Source organism: Manacus candei, unplaced genomic scaffold, assembly GCF_025592945.1.
Source record: "Manacus candei isolate 608988 ecotype Guabito, Panama unplaced genomic scaffold, ASM2559294v1 h1tg000112l, whole genome shotgun sequence".
Classification (NCBI taxonomy): domain Eukaryota; kingdom Metazoa; phylum Chordata; class Aves; order Passeriformes; family Pipridae; genus Manacus; species Manacus candei.
The window spans coordinates 176263-200464 of NW_026138160.1; the positions used below are offsets into that span (position 1 = coordinate 176263).

Here is a 24202-nt window from a genome sequence, read left to right on the forward strand (position 1 = left end):
TGGCACTGCCCAGGCTCCCCAGGGCAGTGGGCACAGCCCCAAGGCTGCCAGAGCTGCAGGAGGGTTTGGACAACGCTCTGAGGGACAGGGTGGGATTGTTGGGGTGTCTGTCTGTGCAGGGCCAGGGGTTGGACTGGATGATCCTTGTGGGTCCCTTCCAGCTCAGGATATTCTAGGATTCTTTTCCTTTCCATTCCACTTGGTACACCCTGAACAGGAAGAGGGTGAAAATCCTCAGAGGTTTCTAAACAGCTTTGTCCCCAACCTGTCCTGCTTCCCCAAAGCCTTCCAGCTGCCCCCAGGCTGGTTTGTCCTTTGCTTTCCAAACACCCCCACTGTGGAAGATGGGATTTTGGGTGTGGGGTGTTACAGGCCTCTGCTGTGGCTGAGCCAGCTCATGCAGAGAAGGGGAATGTTTGGGCTTTTCAAGAGGTTCAGATTTTTTTGGGCCGTAGAAGAGAAACTTCTGATGGATGTAACTCAGTTGTACTTCTAGGAGAGAGATTGGAAATTGCAAGAATCAAAGAATTGTTTAGTTTGGAGAAGACCTCCAAGATTTAGTTCATCTTTAACTGATTCCGACCTTGTCCCCCAGCCCAGAGCACTGAGTGCCACGGCCTGTCCTTCCTTGGACACCTCCAGGGATGGGGACTCCACCACTCCCTGGGCAGCCCCTTCCAGTGCCTGACCACCCTTTCCATGAAGAAATTCCTCCTGATGTCCAACCTGACCCTCCCCTGGCACAGCTTGAGGCCGTTGCCTGTCCTCCTGTCCCTTGTTCCCTGGGAGCTGAGCCCAATCCCCCCTCCTGCCAGGGAGTTGTGAAAGCAAGAGTTGTGAGCCTCCTTTTCTCCAGGCTGAGCCCCCCCAGCTCCCTCAGTGGCTCCTCATAGGACTTACAAGAAAACTAGAAGAAAAGAATAGGCCCAGACTATTCATGTGTGTGTTTTGAACACGCCCTGGGACAGAGAGTCCTCTGCAGAACGACGTCCCTGCTCCCCAGGCTGCTCCCAGGGCTGGCTGTGGGCATGAGCCCTGACTTGCTGTAGCCCTTTGCTGGCCTCGTGCTGGAACACAGGAGCTGTGGGAGCACCAGCCTGTTGGGATTTCCCTGCAGAGCATCCCTCAGCAGTGCAGTGCTCTTTGGTTCCTGGGGTGATCATGTTCCCACCACCAACACCCATCGTGACAGGGTTTGACAGGGAGACCTTTGAACTTACCTGTGCCTCACTCGCCCCTCTGTGAGATTTGTCTTCACTGACAGTAGATATTGTTTATGTTTTTGATGCCTCAACGCTGACTCATGAATTCTGAGCCAGAGCTCTTGATTTCTGCAGTAAATTTTTTATCTGCAGAGAAGCCCAGAAGAATCAGCTTTATTGCTGCTTGTTCAGTGCAGCACTGCTGCTCCCCAGGGTTTGGAGGGATCAGGCTCTGCTCGTGGCAATGTCCTCCTGGAACTGCACTGCAGTGAGTGAACAGCCAGAGAGAGAGCAGTGTGTGGGTCATGGGGGTTATGTTGAATTGAGCAGTTATTCAGATTGAAATCAGTTCTTTATGGCTGTAATATCCAGGAATGAAGGAAACCACAGCAGAGTATCAGTGAGGTAATAAAGTGTTTGTCCTTTAAAGGCAGAATGTGACTGTGAGGTCTGTGCAGCCCTGAGGACTCTGGGATGGGCTGAACTTACCAGGGAGCTGAGACAGAGCAGGAACCAGGAGGGAGGTCATTCTGTGTGGGTGACAGACACCTCGCTGTGCCCAAGCTCCTTAAGCTTCTGAGGGTGGAATAAACTGAGCTCAGCTCCTCTTAGGCTGAGCTCAGTGCCATCAGTTTGCTGCTTTTTTGGGTTTTGTTTTTAATGTGCATCTAAGGCACTGCAGGACTCTTGTTGGATAGTTTGCATCCTTAAAGTCAAACTGCAAGAACGGAATCAGAGTTGGAAAAGAATTTTAAGGTTGAGTCCAACCATCAGCCCAGCACTGTTTTTACCTCTAAACCATGTCCCCAAGTGCCACCTCCACTCGCCTTTTGATCTCTTCCAGGGATGGTGACTCCACCACTGCCCTGGACAGCCTGTGCCAGTGCCTGACCACCCTTTCTGTGAATAAATGTTTCCTAATATCCGACCTAAACAACATCCTTGGCACAACACTAAGGCCAGTGTGAGTGTCATCTTCAGCATGGAACAGTTCCCACTAATTATTGTGTTACTTGTTACTTCAGACAATTAATACATCAAGATTTCTGAGGTTTTAGATAAATTTTCTGGAAACAAAACAAAGGGATTTTTATCTTCAAACACAGGGATATCTTGTGTTCCTCCCTTCTCTGGAGCACGTGTGAGGGATTTTGTGCAGCAAGGGGATGGAGCAAGAGAAAGGAGAAGGTGCTCCTGAATTCCCTCCCCCTGTGATTAAACACTTGTGTTCAAAGTTAAGATTTTTGTCCAGGTAGATTCCAAATGTGCTGTTTTCCCACAGGCTACAGCAGTGACAGCTTTCTTGGGATGTCCTTGCTGGGCTGGCCAGTGAGGTGACAGAGACAGGGGCAGTTGTTACTCTGGAGAAGGGCAGGAGATGTTGGTGCTGGGAGGGGCCAGGGTGGCCCAAACCAAGGGAAGCCCATCCTGAGTGCTTTGTGCCTCCACATCTGGCTCATCCAGGGGCAAAGTGAGGAACTGGGACTTTTATTGTGCTAGAAATTGTGTAGGAAGAAATAAATTGAAATACTGAAATACCTGCTGGGTCCTAAATGTTGAAAATAAATTTATTTCCTTGTAGCTTTGTTTTTACTCATTGGTCCTCAATATCAGCTGGAAAATAGAAAGAGGAGCTCTGCTGGAAATACAAGGATCTTGACAAAATAAGGTCTAGATTTCTCTTCTGTTTCCTCAGCACTCTGTAACCAGGCAGTGTCCAAACTCCTGAATCCCTTGCATATGTCTTTTAAGTTGGCCAGTAGAGAGCTCCTTTGTCTTCTCCAGGTAACTTCTATTTTTCTTCCCTGGTTTTGTAGTTGGATCCCTCTGCCAACTGGGACTTTGTACTTCTCTGAGGCTTTCCCTGAGCCTGGTGCCCACTATTTAAAACTTGGTGCTGATCCATGATCTCTGCTCTCCCATTCCTAGCTTTTCCAACAGCAGCTTCCAGGGCAAAGGTGCCTGTTGCTGACTGGGGTGTGTCCAGCCTTAGCTGGCAGCAAAGGTATCCTCTGCTTCCCTAGAGGAGAAAATTTAACTGCTAGTGCTCACACACAGTGTTCCAAGTCCTGTTATTGGAATAGAGTCTTTCAGGTCTTTCTATTTACAGGTCGAAGATTTTGGGCTGATTGTTCTTGGAAGTGTTTTTCAGTTTTCTCAATATTTGCCCTATGAACTTGCAGCCAGAACTGGATGTGTGATATGGGATTCCTTAAAGCCCAGTACAGGGGTAAAGATTAGGGTGTTACCACACAATATTCCTGGTTTTCTCTTTCAAGAATCAGGTCAGTGTGTCTAAGCTATGTCTGCTTTGCTTGGTGCTCAGGGCATGTGGGGATGTAAAAAGGAGTGTGTGCAGCCCCTCCCTGCCTGGGGCTGAGCAGCATCCCTGGGACCTGTCCTGGGTGAGAGCTGTGTTATTCCCACGTTTCCCAGGTGATCCCTGGTGCTGTGGGTTATCCCCAGGAGCTGTAACTCAGGTGTCAGTCCTTGTGTGTGGCTGATGCAGGGAGAGCACTGGTGATTGTTTTGTGGGGATTGGGTTTTGTGATTGTTTCTAAGGGATGGTTTTCAGGGATTGTTTTTCCTGGCCCTTGGCATGTCATTGGAACAACTCTGATCAGTCTGTGTCTGAATTTCCCTGAGGAAGGCACTGAGCAGAGCTCAGGCACCTCCCTGCCAGCTCCCCGGGAGGGGGATTCCCTCAGCGCTCCATGGCTGTCCCATCCTCCTCCTCCTTTCTAACCCTGCTCTCTCTCCATTCCAGGCTGCAAGCACGTGAAGGGCATCCTGCTCTACGGGCCCCCAGGCTGTGGGAAGACCCTGATGGCCAGGCAGATTGGGAAGATGCTGAATGCCAGGGAGCCAAAGGTGGTCAACGGGCCCGAGATCCTCAACAAATACGTGGGCGAGTCGGAGGCCAACATCCGCAAACTGTTCGCTGACGCCGAGGAGGAGCAGAGGAGGGTAATGCAGACATGGACACTGGGGGGGTGCCAGGGAGGAGCAGAGGAGGGTAATGCAGACATGGACACTGGGGGGGTGCTGAGGAGGAGCAGAGGAGGGTAATGCAGACATGGACACTGGGGGGGTGCTGAGGAGGAGCAGAGGAGGGTAATGCAGACATGGACACTGGGGGGGTGCCAGGGAGGAGCAGAGGAGGGTAATGCAGACATGGACACTGGGGGGGTGCCAGGGAGGAGCAGAGGAGGGTAATGCAGACATGGACACTGGGGGGGTGCCAAGGAGGAGCAGAGGAGGGTAATGCAGACATGGACACTGGGGGGGTGCTGAGGAGGAGCAGAGGAAGGTCATGCAGACACAGACACTGGGGGGGTGCTGTGCCCACGGGAGGCAGCCAGTCTGGAATCACCAAGTTCCTTCCTGCATTACAGACTGAGTCACTGCCTGGCTTGGGGTTCCAGTTGTTCCTTGCCAGTCGTGGAATGTTAGTGTTGTACAACTGAGTTGTGAAAACAGGCTCAGTACCTGGAAAGGCAGCTGAGTTCTGCCCAGCGTGGACAGTCTTCAAATTCCATGCACACTTATTTGGAAGTAATACAAGTGCCTGTCCTGCTGTGCTTTGGGTCGTGTGGTGTCACCTGCTCCAAAACCCCTTAAAAATGGGATTGCAGATTTTTTGCTGGTTTTAGTTTCTCTTTTTTTTTGGTGGGAGAGACATAATTAATCTGTTTGGATTTTTGCTCCTAAGTTCAGGAGGCACATAACATAGCATGAATTCCAGATAAGCTTCCAAGGTTTTTGGGTTCCAGGCAGACTGGTATATTATAGTCCTTGAAGTGCTGTAATCAATACATGGTTCATTTTTCTCAGCCAAAAACTAATGGATGACAGTAATGTCTCAAAACTAGAGAGCTTGAAACTGGAAGTGGAGATAAATATTCTGTTTTTCCAAACTTGTTTTTTTTACCCATTACTGTAACTGGCTATCAAAACGCAGTCTTTAGTTTCAAGGTGTAAATGCTTATTTCACATGTACCGTTGTAATTTTTCTCTGTTGTGAATCACTTCATCTTGATGGATTTTCTGATAAATTAACATGTCAGGCAAGTCACGGTTAAGTACAGGGGAGTCTTTTCAGAAGTCATAAGCAAAGGATCCTTTAATTTTATTCACGCTCACAAGACACAGATTTTGGTGGTGGCTTGAAATGATGTAATTTCTTCTGCAAAAGGTTTATTAGTCAGTCAGTCAGTCAGTCAGCTTTGTGTGGTAACCCAGAGCCACGTGAGCAATCTCCTCTGTGGTTGTTGCAGTATCTCTGAGAGCTCTTTCCCTTTGCAATAACACACCTGTTAAAATCCCCTGGATATTGGCCGGAGGGGATGGGGCCGATGACAGGCCGGGAGATTAGAAAGGTCTCCGAAAGGTTGGGACTGTAATGAGTGTGTCTGGGGCACATTGCCAGGGCCAGCACATTCACCCACTGTTAACGTGGGCTGCCCTGGCCACAAAAGATGTTTTACAGGTGGAATTTGAAGGGAAGAAGCTTCATAACACGGTCACAAAAAGTATCCTGTTCTCTTACCAGCTGCAACTGCCTCACCTCTGGGTGAACCTGGAAGCAGCAGTTCTGGGCCTGACTGGCAGGGACTGACTGGGCTCCTTAAAAATAGTGAGAACAAAGCTGCTCTGGCAAGCTGTGTATTTACTAACTTCAGTCCAGCCTGGGGTATTCCCACACTGGTGCAGCCCTCCCTCCTCGGACATGCCTTGTTCTCCATCTCTCTCAGAGGGTTTCCCCAGCTACTGAGTGCTGGGACCTTTTGTTTTCCAGCTTTGGGCTTGGCATTGCTTGTCCAGTTTAGTGCTCTTCCTTGAAAGCAGTGTCAGCTGTGAAATCCTAAGTTTGGGCAAAGCCCACCACCCACCCTGGCTTGGAGATGGGCAGGATGGGAAGGGTCAGACACACCCCCAGATACCGGGGGTGCCAAACACACACGGAGGTGTCAGTGTTGTTCCTGTGTGGCTGAGCTTGCCGGGAGGGCCCCGTTGTGTTGGTGTCGCTCTCGGTGTGAGCGGTGACACTCCTGACACATCTCTCCCCCAGCTGGGAGCCAACAGTGGGGTGCACATCATCATCTTCGACGAGATCGACGCCATCTGCAAGCAGAGGGGCAGCATGGCCGGCAGCACCGGCGTGCACGACACCGTGGTGAACCAGCTGCTCTCCAAGATCGACGGCGTGGAGCAGCTCAACAACATCCTGGTCATAGGTAGGATGGTCCTCCCTCTGCCTGGGGGCTGCTGGAGCACCACTGGGGTTCTCCTCCTTGCAGCTGAGTTACTGCTGCTGGTGTTGGGCCTGGCTGGGCTGATCCAAAGGGAGTGGCTGCTGTGGGAGCAGCAGGTTTGAAGGGAGGTGCTGCTGTGACATCAGATCGCTGCTTTCAGCAATTCCTCCTGTAGCTTTTCATAAGGAGTGTTTCATAGTCTAAGAAAACCTGCAAGGATTGATGTCCATTGGTGTCTTGGCCTGTGAAGGAGCGGGGGGCTGTTCCAGCTGTGCTGGCTGGTTGTCCTGCTGCAGGAGCCCTGGATAATCCCAAGGACGGGGAGATGCAGCCACCAGCATGGGTTTGAGCCCTGACTCTCCCTCAGGGCATGACTTTCCCAGCACTCAATGGGTGTCTTCTGTCTGTTTTCTTGAGGCTCTTTGAGGTACCTCCATAGCTCTGTGGGCTGTACCAGGGGGTGGAGACCCACTTATTAAGCTCAGATAACACTTGTTTTGTTTTTAACTTTGAACTTAGGAATGACCAACAGACCTGACCTGATTGATGAGGCTCTGCTGAGGCCAGGGAGGCTGGAGGTGAAGATGGAGATCGGTAAGGACACTGCAGATCCAATTCCTAAACTCCATGTACCTACAGTAGGTACAAATTGCAAATACAGATCATAATGAGAACAGCTGACCAGGGTGGCTCAGGTGCTGAACCTCATGCAGCTCCCTCCAGAATATTTTGGACCATTTTGGACTTTCCTACTGGTACACCTGATCTCAGTCTCTGTCCAGCAGAACGGGCAGGTCTGGGTAGGCAGGACTGTGAATCTCTTGCGTGAATGAAAGGAGCCAAATCATGGCACCAGATCATTCCTGGGTGGAAGTTGTGGAGCTGTTGAACTGGCAGAGCAGGCAGGAAAAGTGTGTGAGCAGTTCTGGGCTTGAGGAAGTGCAGAGCATTTCATCTGCGTGAAGTGACAGTGGTGACTTCCACTGCAGGAACTGCAGACTTTATCCAGCACTTGCTGTGGCTTCTGGAATCAGCAGGTCTGGATTTCCAGCAGAACTCAAGGTGAGCCAAAAGCTCTGTTTGCCATTTCATCTGGTGACTGAAAAAGAGCTGTCTGACCTTTGTAACTGCACACATCTGCCTCAGGCTGTGCAGATTAAATTAGGGAATATCTGATAATGTAGGCTTTTTAAGAAATTAAGCCCAGATCATCTTAGATTCATGAAAACAAGCCACTGACTTTGCATTTGAGATCAGTGTGATCACTGAAGATCGTGGTGAAGTCTAAAGAGGGCCTGGCCTTGGGGGCTTAGTGCTGAGGTGACAGTTCAGTGCAGAAAGTTTGAGTAGAGAACAGCCTGGAACTGATGAAAAGCTCAGTGATCCTGTTTTGCAGTGAAAAACTCAAATTGGTCAAAATCTGTGTTTTAAGTTAGAGATTGAAAATGCAGTTTCAGATGTGGAGTTTGGAATAGCTCCTAAAACATTTCCACCAGTCCTGCACAGACACACAGATGTCACAACATCCTGTCTGTGTTCTGAGCTGGGCATTGGTGCTATAAAAACACTCAAACTGTAGCAAGTGAAAAACCAGAACAGGCAAAGTCCTGAGTATTAACGTGTTTTGTTTCTTTTCAATTGCAGAAAATTAGTTGAAAATGTCCATATAACCCTAAAAACCCTATGGTGTCATGCCAGAGTGGCAGGTGAAATTGGAACTGTCAGTCTCATACTTACAAACAAGTAAATGCCCAGCAGTTATTAGGGAGTGCAGGTGAGGTGGGTTGTACTGCAGGTGCAGGACCTGCATCTTTGGTTGACAAAAGTGAATTAAATTCAATAAACTCCAGGGACTGAGCCAGGCATCCCTGGAATAAATGATCAGGTGACAAGGACTGAACAGTGCTGGGGACTGTGCACATTTTAAAATGTCTTTCCACATCCCCTCAGCACAAACTAATCAGTGCAAATATCAAGTCCTTGGAGCAAAGGCTGGGAAGGAAGAATGGAAGGTGAGCTGAGAAGAGTGGGGCTTTACCAGGATGATGTGCCAGACTGACTGGTTATGATTTCATTTAAGAAAAGGTTTTTCTGTATCTTCCATTATCTGTGTTTCAGAAAGTACTTGCTAAGTGGCTAAGTGGGGAATGATCACTTCAATTGAAGAAAAGGAACATTTTATAAGGACAATATGGACCAGGTGAAGAGGGAAATCAGGGCCCTGGATTTTAGGAGAGCAGACTTTCAGTTGATTCAGTAATTAGTGGATGGGGACCCTCTGGGAAAGGACACTCAGGGATAAAGGAACAGAACAGACTTTACAAGAGCCTGTAGTGACAGGAAAGGAGCAGTGACTTGTAATGGACAGAGGGCAGGGTTAGATGGGATGTTGGGAAGGAATCCTTCCCTGTGAGGGTGGTAAGACCCTGGCACAGGTTGCCCAGAGAAGCTGTGGCTGCCCCATCCCTGGAAGTGTCCAAGGCCAGGTTGGAGCAACCTGGGCTAGTGGAAGGTGTCCCTGCCCATGGCAGGGGTGGGACTGGATGGGCTTTAAGGTCCTTTCCAACCCAAAGCATTCCATGGTAATTGCAAGGTGGGAGCAGGATTAAGGGGTGCCAAGGGAATGGGCACATTGTGTAAGGTGAATTCCTGGTGTGGAAGTGTGAGAGCAAGAACTTGATTTCACGGTGGTCAGGTTTGTGCTTGAAGGTTCTCCAAGGAGAAGCATGATCAGATATTGTGACTGAGTGTGGATTGCTCGTGGGGAGAAGGGGCCTCTGGAGGGACACTGAGGAGAGGGCAGGGTTGTTTGCAGTGCTGAGGTGTTGGTGTGTGCTCTGTTACAATGCCAGGCTTGCCGGATGAGAAGGGCCGGTTCCAGATCCTCCACATCCACACGGTGAGGATGAGGGAGCACCAGCTGCTGGCTGAGGACGTGGACATTGCAGAGCTGGCAGTGGAGACCAAGAACTTCAGTGGTGCTGAGCTGGAAGGTTTGGTTCGAGCTGCTCAGTCCACTGCCATGAACAGACACATCAAGGTCAGTCCTGTCATCTATCTCTGGGGAAAAAAAAGGGAAAAAGTTATGTTTGGAATCTTGAATGTTCAGTAAAATCAGTTCTTGATCAGTAAAAATCTGCTCAGCCTTGGATGTGAGGAAAGCAAATCACATCTTGATTGAAGTGAGTGAGAAATCATTTGGTGGTTAAACATTTATATCTCCTGGGAGTGCTCTTTCTACAGGAAAAAAGACTCTTTCTGCTAATTATTCTTGTATAACCATAACACTTGAAAAGTTATTGTTTCCTGTAGCAAAAAACTGCAAACATCAACACTTTCTCATTTTCATGTGTTCTATCTAAAAAGAAAAATAATCAGCACCTCTGGACGGATTTTCATCCCTTTACAGGCAAAACATTTTCCTTGAATAATTAATTTTGCTGGTAGTTGTTGTCTTCTCAGTGCTTGAGTTTTGGGTGAGTCTGGGGATTGCTGGTGTTTTGATACATTCCCTGTTGTGCCAGGATGTCATGTGGGAGAAGGGAAGATGGCCTTGTGCAAATGGGGAAGAGCAGTCCCTTCCTTTGGGTTGGGTTGTGATTGACATCCCAGTAACATATGGATTTGTATTCCACATGGGAAGCAGCCACGCTTTGTTTTGCTTTTCAAACACTTTGACATAGTATTTTTGGATAATATTATTTATTCTGAAGATGTTTTCAGCCAAATGATGCACTAAGGTACTTTATTCTCTCCTACATGTACTGAAAATTTAAAATATACATCATAGGCCTGACCTAGTTTTCAGAAGCACCTGTGAGAAGTGAGAGACAAATGGAAAACGAAGGGGCATTTGATCAGGGTCTTCTGAATCATTTAAACTCTTCTGATTATCTCTCAAAGTGTGAAAAATTAAAACACAGAACTCATGGAAGGCCGGGGAGGTAAGAGCTCCCCTGGTTTTAAGCATTCAAACAACTTCAGGAATATATTAAGTGTTTCAAGCACCTTCACTTCCCTCTGCAAAGCCCCAAAGTGATCACCTGTACTAAAGATCCCTTGGCTGATATATTTGGCATCCTGTGTTTCTGCTTGGTGGGTGTTTTTGGGAGAAGGGACTCCTTTCAGCCATTCTCTGGTTGTAGGTGTGTGTTTGACACAGAGGGTTTGGCCAGGCTGGATTCTGTGGCTGCTCTTTAGGGGCTGCATTTGCTGCCCTACAGGACAAGCATCATGTCATTATTTTTATTATTATTATTCTTTCCTTCCCATGCCCAAGTGTACTGTGTGTTCTTGTGGGTCATCCTGGCCAGAGGGGGTCTGAGACACATCTTTGAGGGTTAAACTTATTTTAGGCCTTAGGCAAAGGTGGTGGAGGTGGCTCTGCTTTCCAGGAAACCCCTTGAAAGCCCAAATGTTCACTTCCTGAACAATCAGATCATGCAGGGCTGTTACACTCCCGGGGGAAGCAGGAGGTGTTACAGGATTCACAGAACTTCCTTTTTTCCAAGGAGTCACATGGAAAAGGTGAGGGGCAGTAGGTACATCCTGGGGAGATTCCAATGGGACACACAAGGAAAGTTTTTCAGAATGAGAACCATCAGCCTTTGGAATGATCTCCCCTGGCAAGTGGTGGATTCTCCAGCATTGGAGACTTTTGAGATTTAGCTGGGCCATCCTGTCTTGACTGTGCTTCTGCCAAGATGATCCTTGAGGCCCTTTCCAACCTGGGATTCTGTGGATGAATCCATGTAATTCCTGAGTGCTGCCCAAAGCCCTTCACAGTTATGGCTCCAGCGATTCCCCAGCTGGAATCCCTCCCTTGGTTTTAGTGGAGCATTCCTGCTAATGTGCTAAAAGGGAAAACTGAAAGTTTGAGGGCATTCAACTCTGCCCTGACACACAACATTATTACAGGTCCCAGACAAAGCAGAATCAAGGCCAAGGATTGCCATGGGGGGGGAATGATTATCAATGTCAAATCCTGAAGGATTCTCCAAAGTCTGTTACTGCTCAGCTGGTTGATCATTCCCTACTCATTTAACAGGAGAATGGAGTATCCAGTTTTCTGCACCTAAAGCCTTCCCAGGACAATAAGAACACAGTGAAGCAGTGCCTGGCCCCTCCTGCTGTGAACCCCCAGTGCCCAACAGTTCCTTGCTGACATTGTGGGGCTGGATGTGGCTCTGGGAGCTGAGCTTTGCTCCAGCAGGGATGGGTCTGTGCAGGGAAGGTGAGGAGGGGTCTGTGTGGTCCTGCTGCTCCTCAGTGCCTTTGCTTGCCTTTTTAGGCCAGCAATAAAGTGGAAGTGGACATGGAGAAGGCTGAGAGCCTCCGTGTGACCAGGGGAGACTTCTTTGCATCCCTGGAGAACGACATCAAACCGGTGAGTGGGAATGTGTGAGTCCTGGGACAGCCCCCCAATGCAGCTCATGGTGGGGAGAGCAGATTCCTGCTGGGATCAGACAGGCAGTGGTGCCCCAGGGCTGACAGTGCCCTGTTTGGAGGGGTGACAGGAGGGTGATAGAGCCTCTGAGGCTCTGTTTGTGCCTGTTGCTGCTGGAGAGTCATAAAAAATAAAAGAACACATAAAGAACAACTCAGGATTTCTTCTCCTTGCCATATGTGCTCTCTCCCCTTTAGGCCTCTTTCAGTTCCTGGGTGACAGCTTTAATATGGGCTGCAGGAAGAGGTTTAAGCCTCATTTTTGAGAATTGTCTTCTCACAGTGTGAAGTCAGAACCCACTGGCAACTTGCACTGATTAGAGTTGGTTGTGAGGGTGTATGAAAAAACGTTTCTAAACGTGCCTGGTCTGCACCTGTGTTCAGCTGGAATGCTGTGAGTCACCAGTGGGTCTGACTGTCTCACTTCAGCATCTTCCAGGGCCTTGGCCCTGGTCATTTTGGTGATGCTTAATTGTCTCATGGGTTTTCTGATGTGATGCAGCACTTTTTGGTAAAAGAAATGTTCCTTCTTTTATCCAGGCATTTGGAACCAACCAGGAGGACTATGCCAGCTACATCATGAACGGGATCATCAAGTGGGGGGACCCTGTGACGAGGGTGTTGGACGATGGGGAGCTGCTGGTTCAGCAGACAAAGAACAGCGACCGCACTCCCCTGGTCAGCGTGCTCCTGGAAGGTACAGCCAGGGGCAGATCCAGGAAAAACCCAAGGGACTCCTCTGAACTGCTGCTGTCACCTGCCCACCTGGGTGCTTGTTCCCTCCTGTGCTGGGATGTGTAGGAAGCACACGGGGGGAGAAATGGAATGGGGCTCTTTCAGTTTGCTTGGCTGAAGTTGCTTCAGATGTTAAAACTGGCTCCTCAGCTGGAGGAAATTTAGGTCAGAAATTGGACTTGATCTCAGAGGTCTTTTCCAACCTAGTTGATTCTGTGATTCTGTGTGAAATCCTGTGTTTGGAACAAGGGAGAAGTGTACCCAGTTAATAATCAAAATGCACCAGTTAATAACCAAAATGCACCAATTAATGACCAAAATGTACCAGTTCATAACCTGCTCATGCCTGTTTTACAGTGGAGGTGTCTCTGGCTGAGTCAGTTGTCTAAATTCTCTTTGAAGTCACTGGAGAGCTCATCAGTGTAATTAGCTGAGTTCCAACAGCCAGATTTAGGTGTCTCTGCCAGCCAGAGGTGGATTTCCCTTTATCCACATTGTTAGTGACTGTGGAGAGTTTCCAGGTGCTGGAAACTGGTTCCAGTATCTGCATTACAGGTGTTGGAGTAGAATTTGGTGTTTAGCTCTTCCCTCTTTATTTTCCTGAAAGGTGGATGACCACTGTTGCTTAGTGGAACTAACCCTGAGTAGACCCCCTGGATAATTCTGTGTGTTTGTGACCATCACGTGTCCTGTGTGCAATTCCTTTTGGCTCTTCAAATTAATCTGTGTTGGCTGCATGGATTCAGATGTCTTTGGTCTCTGAATTATCCTGGTGTGAGTTCAGGCCAAAATCAAATTGTCTTTGTCACTATTTCCCTGGTGTTCCTGCTGCTGACTTGTTTGCCACAATACCAGCAGCAATCATGTTTAGAAAAGGGACATAAACACAGTTCAAGAAGTTTCTCCAAAACACAAACTCACTGATTTTGGTGCAGTGGCCAGTCCTACAAAAAATGTTATGTCCTCTTATGGTTTTATGGCAAATCAGTCTGCATGTGCTTAAATAGTTCTATTAATTGCCATTGTCTGGAGGATTGGATTGGATTGGCCCAGGAGTCTGTGTGTTCCTTCTGCAAGTAGAAGGAGAGATCGTTTCAAACTGCAGATACCTCTGGATGGGATTAAAAAGTATCATCCACACTGAGCATTGCCAGAGCTGCTTTCTCCCTTGTTTATTCATTGCTTGTCCTTTGTCTCAGGTCCCCCTCACAGTGGGAAAACTGCTCTAGCAGCAAAAATAGCTGAAGAATCCAACTTCCCCTTTATCAAGATCTGTTCTCCAGATAAGATGATTGGGTTTTCTGAAACAGCCAAGTGCCAGGCCATGAAGAAGGTAAGTACAAGTCCTGCTCTCTGTCTGATCACAGCCCAATTCTGGGTTCTCTCAGGGAGGGAAAGGTGTGATGGTGTTTTCTGCTCTCTCTGGATCCAAAATTCCTGTGCATATATTTATTTATAAAATTGAGTGAATCATAACATTGTAGAATGGTTTGGGTTGAAGGGGACCTTAAAGCTCATCCAGTGCCACCCCCTGCCATGGGCAGGGACACCTTCTACCAGCCCAGGTTGCTCCAAGCCCCATCCAACCTGGCCTTGGACACTTCCAGGGATCCAGGGGAAGCCACAGCTACTCTGGGCACCCTATGCCAGGGCCTCCCCACCCTCACAGGGAAGAATTTCTTCCCAATATCCCATCTAAATCTACTCTCCTACAGCTTAAAGCCATTCCCCCTTGTCCTGTCACTCCAGTGCCTTGCAATAATGTTTTTGTGGCACTGGGTGTCTCAGGGAACGTTGCAGGCTCTGTCCCAGCTGGGTCTGGTGTGATCCTGGCTGACAGTGGAGCAGAACAGACCTGGGATGAGCAGCTCTGGAGCTCTGTCTGTGAGGGCAGGAACAGCTTAGGGTGCACTTGGAGAGAATAGATCCTGCCTGAATGAGACTGAGAACAGATTTGAGGTGGTAGCCCACAGTTAAACAAGAATTCTAACAACCTGGGGAGCAGGGGAATGTGATCAAGTTGAACATTTTCATTTACTCAACCAGGCCACACTCACTCTTCAGGCTGAGTGACACTGAATGAAGCCTTGAGTGGAATGTGACTCAGATCAGTTTGATGCAGAGCTGTAGAGATTCTAAGGGAGGGAAGGTGCTTAAGAGAAGCAACGTGCTCATAACTGGGGGCCCAGTTTGTGACTTAGATTCCAAAAGGAGCCTTCTGGATTTCACTGGAGTCAGGGTTTGCTGGAGGCTGGGCTGCAGCACCACTGCTGTCCTTAGTGCTGCCTCCTGCTGCCATCCCAAGCTGGGCAGGACACTGCTGCTCCAGAAAGGGCGTGTGGAGCCTCAGTCCATACCCACGTCGGTCCCTTCTCCCTGCAGAGTAACCAACATGCAGCCTGAGGAGAAAAGCTCCATAATCGTGGTACAGTTGTGGGGGACCTGTGTATGTATTATATATTATCAGTGTTGCCCCAGCTCCAAAAAGCAGTAATGGTGCTGGTTTGTCCCTTGCTTACAATGAACCTCAGAGCAGCTGCTTTCTGCAGAGGTGGGGTAAAGGAACAGAACAGCTCTGCCTCTGGGGAGCTGGCAGTGCTTTACTGAATGCAGGCAGAGCCTGCTCTCTGGGTTCTTTTTCATTCTCAGTTTATTCCTCTCAATGCTGCCATATTTACTGAAGCCACACCAGCAGGTCTGGCCATGGCTGTTGTAGTTGTGTTGCTGAGTTTAACACTGAGGCATTTTGCTGGTTGCAGATCTTTGATGATGCCTACAAGTCCCAGCTCAGCTGTGTGGTCGTGGATGACATCGAGCGCCTTCTGGGTGAGTCAGGGAGGGAGAGCTGTGCTGGCTGCTGCAGGAATGCTGGCAGATTTGCCATATTGAAACACTGCAAACTGGAGGTGGTCTGGAACCATTTCCTTTGGGAGCGCTGGGCTGGTTTTGATATGGTGAAGTGGCTTAGATGTGCATCTGCTTTGTGGGCATTAAAGTGCATTTTTCCTTTCAGATTATGTCCCCATTGGACCTCGGTTCTCCAATCTGGTCTTGCAAGCCCTGCTTGTGCTGCTGAAGAAGGCCCCCCCTCAGGTAAGGCAGAGTGAGATGCCCTGTTCCTGTAGGAACTGGGACAGGGGGAGCTCTGTGTGTGCTGAGAGCTGCTGTGCTGCCAGTGGTACGAGTGCCTTTGTCTCTTGAGTCAGTCATGTTAATCCCAGCCTGCTGCTCTTCATTCACTTGGACATTTCTAGGATAACCACAAAGGATTCAACTTGAAATATCTAATTACTGAGGGCTGAATCTTCTGCAGTCAGTCCTAAAAATACTGACTAAGGAAACCCATGTAAGCTTCACCATGTAAAGCTGAAACATTCCAGCTGCCTGTTCTCTGAGGAGCTGTTTGGGCCAGACCAACCCCTGGCTCAGCCAGGTGCTCCCTCCCTGTTTATAAATCGATTTCTCTGTACTCTGTGATTGTGGTTGTCAGGGGTTTTATTTGTTCTTAACTTGAAATTGTCAGGTGTTAATTACAGTGGTTGAGGAAGTGCCTCTCATACTGGTCCTGTTTGCACTTTGTGCCTCGATGAGATTTCAGAACATCCCAAGTGCTGAGGGTTCTGCAGCTCACCCTGAACGAGACAGGCAGGCAGGGCCTCCTTTCTTGTTTGCCATTTCCCTGTTGTTCAGTGGATCTCTGCTCTGTGTGTGAGAGAATCTGCATGAATAAATAACACTGTAACAGGAACACCTTGAAAGTTGGTGTCAGGAAAAAGCAGCAAAACTCAGCCTGGATGAAGTCAAATTTTTGTCATGTTTAATATCTTGGCACAGCAACCTGTGTGTGAGCATTGTTTTCATTAGAGAGATTGGTGAAAAGACCTTTCAAATAGAGGACTTTGAACTAAACTGTAGTGCCACAGGCCCTGAGTTCCCTGTGTGACTGTCAGCCTGGGAGAACAAAGATCTTCCCAGTGAGCTTTCTAGGCCACGTGAAGTCTGTGACATAACAGAATCCAAGTTTTATCACATGGTTGGAACAGAGCAGCCTGTGTGCAACAGCACAGCCATTTCTGATCCCAGAATCTCATGGAATCATTGACCTGTTGCTGGGTGTTCCACAGTGCCAGGGCGTGATTGTTCCCATAAATCAGTAGGGAAAATAGGACTTGATTTGGTTCAGTTTTTGAAGGAATTTAAAATGTTAAATTGTCCATTTGACCATGGTGAGTGTGTGTTGCTGCTGAGCTGCTCTTTGGTTGGCACCTGGGGCTCCCAGGAGCAGGACACGGGGCTGGGGCTCACAGATACTTGCCAAGTTTGTGCATGTTGCAGAGATTTGTTCTCAGCAGGGTTTGAAGTGCCCTGGGGGCTGGGAGACTCTGTCTTGACAGCCAATATTATGGTGACTTAAGCCATAAATTGTTGGAGGGTAGAGAGCGAGTTTGCTGAGGAAATGTCACTGTTTGATTGATCATGTGGGGGGTTTGGTTTTTTTTTTCTAAGTGTCCAGAGTTGGCTCTGTGGGAATCAGGGCTGGGGTGAGCTGGGCCCTTTGGGCTGCCCCAGCTCTGCAGTGCTGCTGGCAGGGTGTGTTTGGTGTAAGTTCCCTGGGATAGCCATGGCATGTGGGTGTCTTTTGCACTGAAGAAAACAAAACTGTGTATAAGAGGTAGAGTTGTGCAGGAAAAAGCCTTTTCTGCTGTGACTGTTTACTGTGAAAGAGGTTGAATTTGGACATGGAGAGTCTTGGGGGATTTGAGCTCAAGTGAGGAACTCACGAGGGGGATAATCCTGAGGGTTAATCAACCCCAAGTCCCCTCTGAGATGGTGAGTTCCTTTGGGGAGCAGTTTATTTGGAATGAATGGCTGTTTCAGGGGTTTGCTGTAATTTGAGAGGCAGGTAAAAACTTTAAATGCACGGGCAGCATCAGTGCTGGTCCATGAGGTCAAACCACCACACATTTCTGTGGGACTGGGATCATGGTTCCTTGTGAAAATGGAGTGTCCTGGCACATGGCAGGCATGTCCCTGTGCTGAGAGAAATCCATGGCAGGTGCTGGGGAGACAATAGCTGTTCCCCAGTGCTGTCAGCGGGGTCTTCAGTGTTTCTGGATTTCAAAGGTTCCTGGAATGGAATGGGTTGGAAGGGACCTTAAAGCCCACCCATTCCAACCCCCTGCCATGGGCAGGACACCTTCCACTAGCCCAGGTTGCTCCAAGTCCTGTCCAACCTGGCCTTGGACACTTCCAGGGATCCAGGGGCAGCCACAGCTTCTCTGGGCACCCTGTGCCAGGGCCTCCCCACCCTCACCTTCCCAATATCCCATCTAACCCTGCCCTCTGGCAGTTTGAAGCCATTGCCCCTTGTCCTGTCCCTCCAGGACCTTGTCCAACATCCCTCTCCAGCTCTCCTGTGGGTTGGAAGAGCCTGGAGCCAGGACAGAAGCAGTGGAAGCCCCACAGTGGGAGCAGGGGTGGCTGCAGCTGCTCCATCCCTGTGGCCCAGATCAGGGATTCACTGGGGTGTCACAGCACTTGCAGGGATAGACTTGATGTGCAAACAGCTCCCTGTAATCACTGTGTGGAAGACAAGCACTTCTGGGATGAAATGTTGTTAATTATGCATCGAGGTGTGTGTGTCTGTTGAATTGGTGTATGAGAGCTGCCTCCCAGGCTCCCCTCTTCCTGGTGAGACTGGATTATTGGAACGTGGTGTGGGAAGGCCAAACACTTGAAGGTTCTGGTTTTCTTTTGAGACTAAACACTTTAGACTTTAAATAAACTAGAAACCTCTCTGAGCTTGCTTTAAATTCCCAGTCACAGCTCCTGCTTGTGGTTCCACTCAGCAGTGTTAAATAGTGGTATCTGTTACTGCTGGTTCAAGGGGACTGAAAACCATTGCATTTTGTTTAGCATCTTTTTTTAAACCAATTAAAAATCTTTTCTAAACTGGCTTGAAGAGAAGAAAATAAACCATGTTCTCTTGGGCCTTTAATTCAATGAATTTTCCCTGTGTTGTGCAGGGGAAGGGACTGGGGGATGGAAAGGCTGAAAAGGGCTGTCTCAGCAGGGAGCCAGCCGGGAGAAAAGCACTTCCCTGAGAACGGAGCAGAGGCAGCTCCCGGAGCCGGGGCTGCTTCATCTACATGAGAGTCACACAGGGCCTGGAGACGCTCCCCAGCCCCACAGAGCGTTCACATGTGCTTCCCTGCTGCTTCCCAACAATTGCATCCCAGGGGCAGCACCAGCAGCATCCCCGTGGAGCGGGACACGCAGTCTGGGCAGGGCTAGGGAATGTCTGCCTGAGTGAGGTGCTCTCAGAGGGAGACCCACTCACTTCTGGGGATGCCCTTCCACTGCTCCTGAGCCCCCAGCTCCTTCCCTTAGAGGGACACCCACTCCTGGGGCTGCCCTTTCACTGCTCCCAGCCTCTTTCCTTGCTGGGACACTGGAGGCTTTTGTTGATTTATGAAAGTAAAGGGGGGAATAATCTCCCAGTTTGATCTAATCCCAGATGCATCCCTGATTCCACATCCCTTGGTGTGAATTGGAAGCCACTCCAGTCAGCAGTGATGTTCCCTTTATACTCATAAACCTGGGGAATGGTGTTTTCTCCCCTTCCATGTGAGGAGTTGCTGAGGCCCCAAACCCGGGGATGAAGGTGCTCAGGGAGCAGCTGGGGGGTGACAGAGCCATCATGTCACCAGTGCCTGGTCCCAGCACAGCTCGGGCTCCCTCACTGCCCTTCCCTGGGGCTGCCTGGATTTGCTGAAATTCCATAACTGGAGGCTCCACTGCCATGTTGAGGCTCCAGTTGCTTGGAGCAGAGTCTGTGTGAGCCTCGTGTTCTGGTTTCCCTCGGGCTGTCGGGCAGTGATGAACAGAGTTTTGTGTCATGAAGTTGAAATATAGAACTTGTATAGAATCACAGAGTCATAAAATGTCCTGAGTTGGGAGGGACCCCAAGGATCATCAGGGCCAACTCCAGGATACCCCAACGATCCCACCCTGTCCCTCAGAGCTCTGGCAGCCTTGGGGAGCCTGGTCAGTGCCCAACGACCCTCTAGTTTGGCACTGGAACTGTCCCTTTGTCTCTGAGCATCAGCCAAACTGCCAAACAGCAAAAGAGGAGGATCCATGGCCAGCCAGGCCCCTCCCAGCCCATGGGCTCCCTGAGATGGAAAAGGAACTGATCCCATCTGATGGTCCCAGCAGCTCCTTCCATCAGCCAGGCATGATCAGTGTCTGAACCCTGTGTGGGGAAATGCAAATTGCACTGGAAAGGCCTCTGCAGGAGCAGGGAACAGCAGTGGATTTGTACTGGCAGTTGATGTTTTCCGCTCACTGCTCATTATTTATAAACCCTGATATTGCTCAGGCTGACTTAGGGTTGCTGTGTGAAGAGTGGATTGGGACCTGGGGGCTGCCAGGGTGGGACTGTCCTGTACATCCCACTGCAGTGGGAACTCAGGGACTCACAGCAGCCTCTGCTCCAAAGCCTGAGCTGGAAATCCATTGGAACTGTCTGTGCAGGGACAGAGAATTCCCTGTACCCACAGGTTCCTAAAGACAGGCTGTTTGCCCGAGAAGTCATTTGTAATTCAGCTTTTGGGAGTGGGAGTTTGCTCAGGCTTTTAAATTTAATGAGGATCCAGCTATTTATAATGCTGGATTCAGAAGGAGCAGTGAGGTGGCAAAGCTGTGAGTGTGGTGGGGCTTCTGTGCACCCTAATTTTGAGACCCTGTTGGTGCCATTACTCCGAGATCTGATCCTGCCCCTGTGTGGTTGGTATTGGCTCCTTCAATTGCCGACAGATTTAATCCTGTTAATTTTATTTGAAGTGGGTTTTTTAACAGCCAGTTTATCAGCTGTAGCTTGCTGAAGCTTCCCTGGGCTGGTTGCTCTCTCGTTGCTCCTTCCCTGACACTCGTTCCCTGGGCAGGGCCGGAAGCTGCTGATCATCGGCACCACGAGCCGCAAGGACGTCCTGCAGGAGATGGAGATGCTGAATGCCTTCAGCACCACCATCCATGTGCCCAACATTGCAACGGGGGAGCAGCTCATGGAGGCCTTGGAGGTGAGGAACAGTTCAGGGGTAACAAACAAGCTCAGCATTTGCTGGAAATGAGGGATTTTGGCTCTTGGCTTGGTAACATTGTGCTACTCGACACTGTGTCATAACAGCAGTTCTAAGGCTTCTCCAAATGACTTTTTCATGCATTAAATTAAGGCACAGTTAGAGAACTGTAGGTCTGGTGGAAAGGTTTGTGGTGTGGATTGAAAGATTCCGAGGGCAGGGAAGTGGGTAATGAATATAATTGGGACAGTTAAGCTCAGTGTGCCCGGAGGGTGCCGAGCTCCCAGGAGCTGGAACAGCATCCACTGAGGGTGTTTGGTGCTGAGGAGATTATCTGTTCCTTAGAAATTCCTGCCCTTAATGGCTCCTTATTCTGTGCCAAAGTGGGAATTTGGTGAGTGCTGAAGGTTGTTCAAATAAACTGAACAGGCAAATCTTTCCTGCCAACTGGCAAACTTGTCCCACTGAAGGTGTCACCGAAGCCTGAGAGACACAGATGCTCCTGCAGCAGGTTTGGAAACTCCCTGTGGCTTGAACCACCATGTCCTTGTCGTCTCTGATCTGGAGAAAACCTGGAATGCAGTGTAAAAGCACAGCACCAACTGTTGGGTATGGGATGTTATGGAAAGAACCCTTATGGAATAAAAGAATCTCAGTGTTTTGCCTTGTCTAGGTATATTGCAGCAAATTTTCCTTCTGAGCCTCCCATTCCCTTTCTCCTGAGGTAGGTACCATTTTTCCTATTGTTAGTCTTCTGTTGCTGACTTTTTCCTGAATTCTTCCCCCCCAGCTCCTGGGTAACTTCAAAGACAAGGAGCGCAGCACCATTGCACAGAATGTCAAAGGGAAGCCTGTCTGGATCGGGATCAAGAAGCTGCTGATGCTGATAGAAATGTCATTACAGGTAGGAATGTTTTGGGGCAGGAAGGACTGGGGTCTTAGAGGGGTCCTGGAGGTTCCCCCTTCTCTGCAGACTCCTCTTCAGTTGTGGTGGGAGCCACTGGTTTAATTGGGAAAAGAGCTGCAGTGAGGAGACGTTTTCAGAACAAAGGAATCACCAGGTCTTGGTCCTCAGAGATCTTTAAATCCCCCCTGTGCCCATGGGCTGTTCAGAGCTGCACTTCAGAGCAGAGCATCTGCTGCAGGAGGGGTTGGATTAACTCACCTTTTATGGAATTTCTGCTCTCCACCCAGCAGATAGCAATCACCTGGGGTTTTTTGAGAAGAAGGTGCCTGTGCAGGTGTATGTGCTCTTTCCCTGAAGAAGATAAATCTGTCAGACTGTTCAGCTGCTCTCCTCTTTATTTTCCACTTTCAGCACTTTAAAGAAAATAATTGCAGAGGGTAGAAATATGCAGCTCTGAGCCCTCCCCCGCACATCCCCCGCCTGGAGCCACCAGCCCTCGGTGCTGGAGCTGCCACAGGGGGAGGTGCAGCCCTAATCCCCCCCTGACAGCCCAGGGCCCCCCCTGCTCCCATCAAATGGGTTTAGTGCAGCTGAGTGAACTGTCCTCAGATCTTCCTCGCAGAGGCAGAGCAGAAGGGAAGAGGCATGTGGTTCCCAGCAGATAAGTCATGTCCCCCTCTGTTCACTGCTCCCAATTCTGTTAAAACTTGCTCAGCGCTGAGGATCTGCTCTGACTGGATGTCACCTCAGGGAATAAAGTCATTTATCTAGATTACTTTTTCCTCTTCTTCCTTGGCTTTTAATTCCATACCTACAGGCAAGTCAGTAAGTCATTGCTCACATGTATTAAGTGTGTTTGAGGGGTGCTGGCCTTGGGGGGCTGCCGGGCTCTGCCCCATCCCCTGAGCCCTGACAATGGAGCCCTTCTTCTGCCACAGGACGTGTTCTGGTGCTGGTTTGACCTTCAGTGCCGGTTGTTTTCAAAGCTGAAGGAGAAGGTTCTGTAAATCATGGGCAGTTCTGAACTGGGAGGTGGGTGGGAATGCTGACCCCAGCCCTGTTCCCAGCCCGGCCCCGTGGCTGCACTCTCTGCCTGCTCTGCTCTGCTCTGCTCTGCTCGAGTCCTGAGGGCACTTTGGGTGCCACAGTATCAGAAGGATATAAAAGTATTAGAGAGTGTCCAAAAGAGGGACACAGGATGGTGAAAGGTCTGGAGGGGCCGTGCAAGGAGTGTCTGAGGTCACTTGGCTCATTGAGGTGGAGAAGAGCAGACTGAGGTCAGACCTCACTGGGATCTGCAGCTCCTCCCAAGGGGTCTGGAGGGGCAGCTCTGAACTCTGCTCTCTGTGAGCAGGGATAGGACCCAGGGAACAGCTGGAGCTGTGTCAGGGAGGTTTAAGTTGGATCTCAGGGAAAGGTCCTTCCCCCAGAGGGTGGTTGGCACTGCCCAGGCTCCCCAGGGCAGTGGGCACGGCCCCAAGGCTGCCAGAGCTCCAGGAGGGTTTGGACAACACTCTGAGGGACAGGGTGGGATTGTTGGGGTGTCTGTGCAGGGCCAGGGGCTGGACTGGATTGTCCCTGGGGGTCCCTCCCAGCTCAGGATACTCTGTGATTCTGTGACCTGTGTTGTCCATAGTGCTGTCCTGGGCTGTGCAGCTGAACTGATCTGGTGCATTGATTTTTTAACCAGACCAGTGTTTTGTGAGTGAGTCCCTGACCAGCCAGGATGGGAGAAGACAGAGAGAGCTGTGGCTCTGCCCTTTGTGATGCACTGACAAGTGTCCCATGAATTGCTGCCCCTGCCCACAGAGCCACCAATGGTCCCCTTTGCTATGGAGGGTTGGCAGGAAGGTGGTTTGTGCTGTTACACCCAGTGCAGGTGGTTGTGTAATAGCAGAGGCAACAGCATATGGGAGCTAAATATGAACAAGTTCTGCTCCAAAAGGTCTGAGGTGTTTCCATGACTCCGTCTGCTGAACTGCTATAAATACAGGAGAGCAGGGCAGGCTCTCCCTGCACACACAGCACTGGGCTGAGTGCACTGGAACCCACAGGGAGCTCTGATCTGCCTGGGTGTTACAGGAAAGCACAATTGCACCAGTCCAGGACTGGTTCCTTCTTTCACTGAGCTGGAGCACAGCTTTTTAGAAAGAAATTTGAATCTGAAATCTCTTAAAAATTCCAACTGATGGATGAAGTTTCTCAGAATTCAGCTGATTAGATGCCATGGTGAATGAATTCTTTGTAAAAAATGTGCATATAGTGTCTTTCTCTGAATTTGACAGTGGGTTTTGTTCTGTTAGAGCAGTGAACCCCCACCCTGTGCTCTCCATAGGGATTCCTAAGCTGGTCAATGACTTCCAGACTGTTTCAGACTAAAATCACACTGAACCAGACCCTCGGTATCAAAATCCTTTCTTGGCGTGCCTGCTCTGCTCTGGTGCCTTGGGTGGGATGTTTATGAGCTGTGTAACCCAACACTTTCTGGCAGCTTCATTCCCCTCAGACTCTGTTTACTGCTGTTCCTGCCCTTCTTTAATGTCCAGCTGCTCGTGTTTAGTGTCCCACGTTTGGCCA

General features: G+C 49.5%; 1 protein-coding gene across 2 annotated transcripts in view; it reads left to right on the forward strand.

Moving 5' to 3' along the window:
- Nucleotides 1–24202, forward strand: part of NSF (N-ethylmaleimide sensitive factor, vesicle fusing ATPase) — a 67346-nt gene that overhangs the window by 38576 nt on the left and 4568 nt on the right. For both annotated transcript variants that reach the window (XM_051769709.1, XM_051769708.1), the window contains exons 9-19: nt 3970–4169; nt 6274–6439; nt 6977–7051; nt 9310–9497; nt 11748–11843; nt 12443–12599; nt 13837–13970; nt 15397–15463; nt 15651–15730; nt 20584–20718; nt 21509–21622. In XM_051769709.1, the coding sequence (XP_051625669.1) occupies nt 3970–4169; nt 6274–6439; nt 6977–7051; nt 9310–9497; nt 11748–11843; nt 12443–12599; nt 13837–13970; nt 15397–15463; nt 15651–15730; nt 20584–20718; nt 21509–21622 (1412 nt within the window). The remainder of the gene's footprint in view (nt 1–3969; nt 4170–6273; nt 6440–6976; nt 7052–9309; nt 9498–11747; nt 11844–12442; nt 12600–13836; nt 13971–15396; nt 15464–15650; nt 15731–20583; nt 20719–21508; nt 21623–24202) is intronic.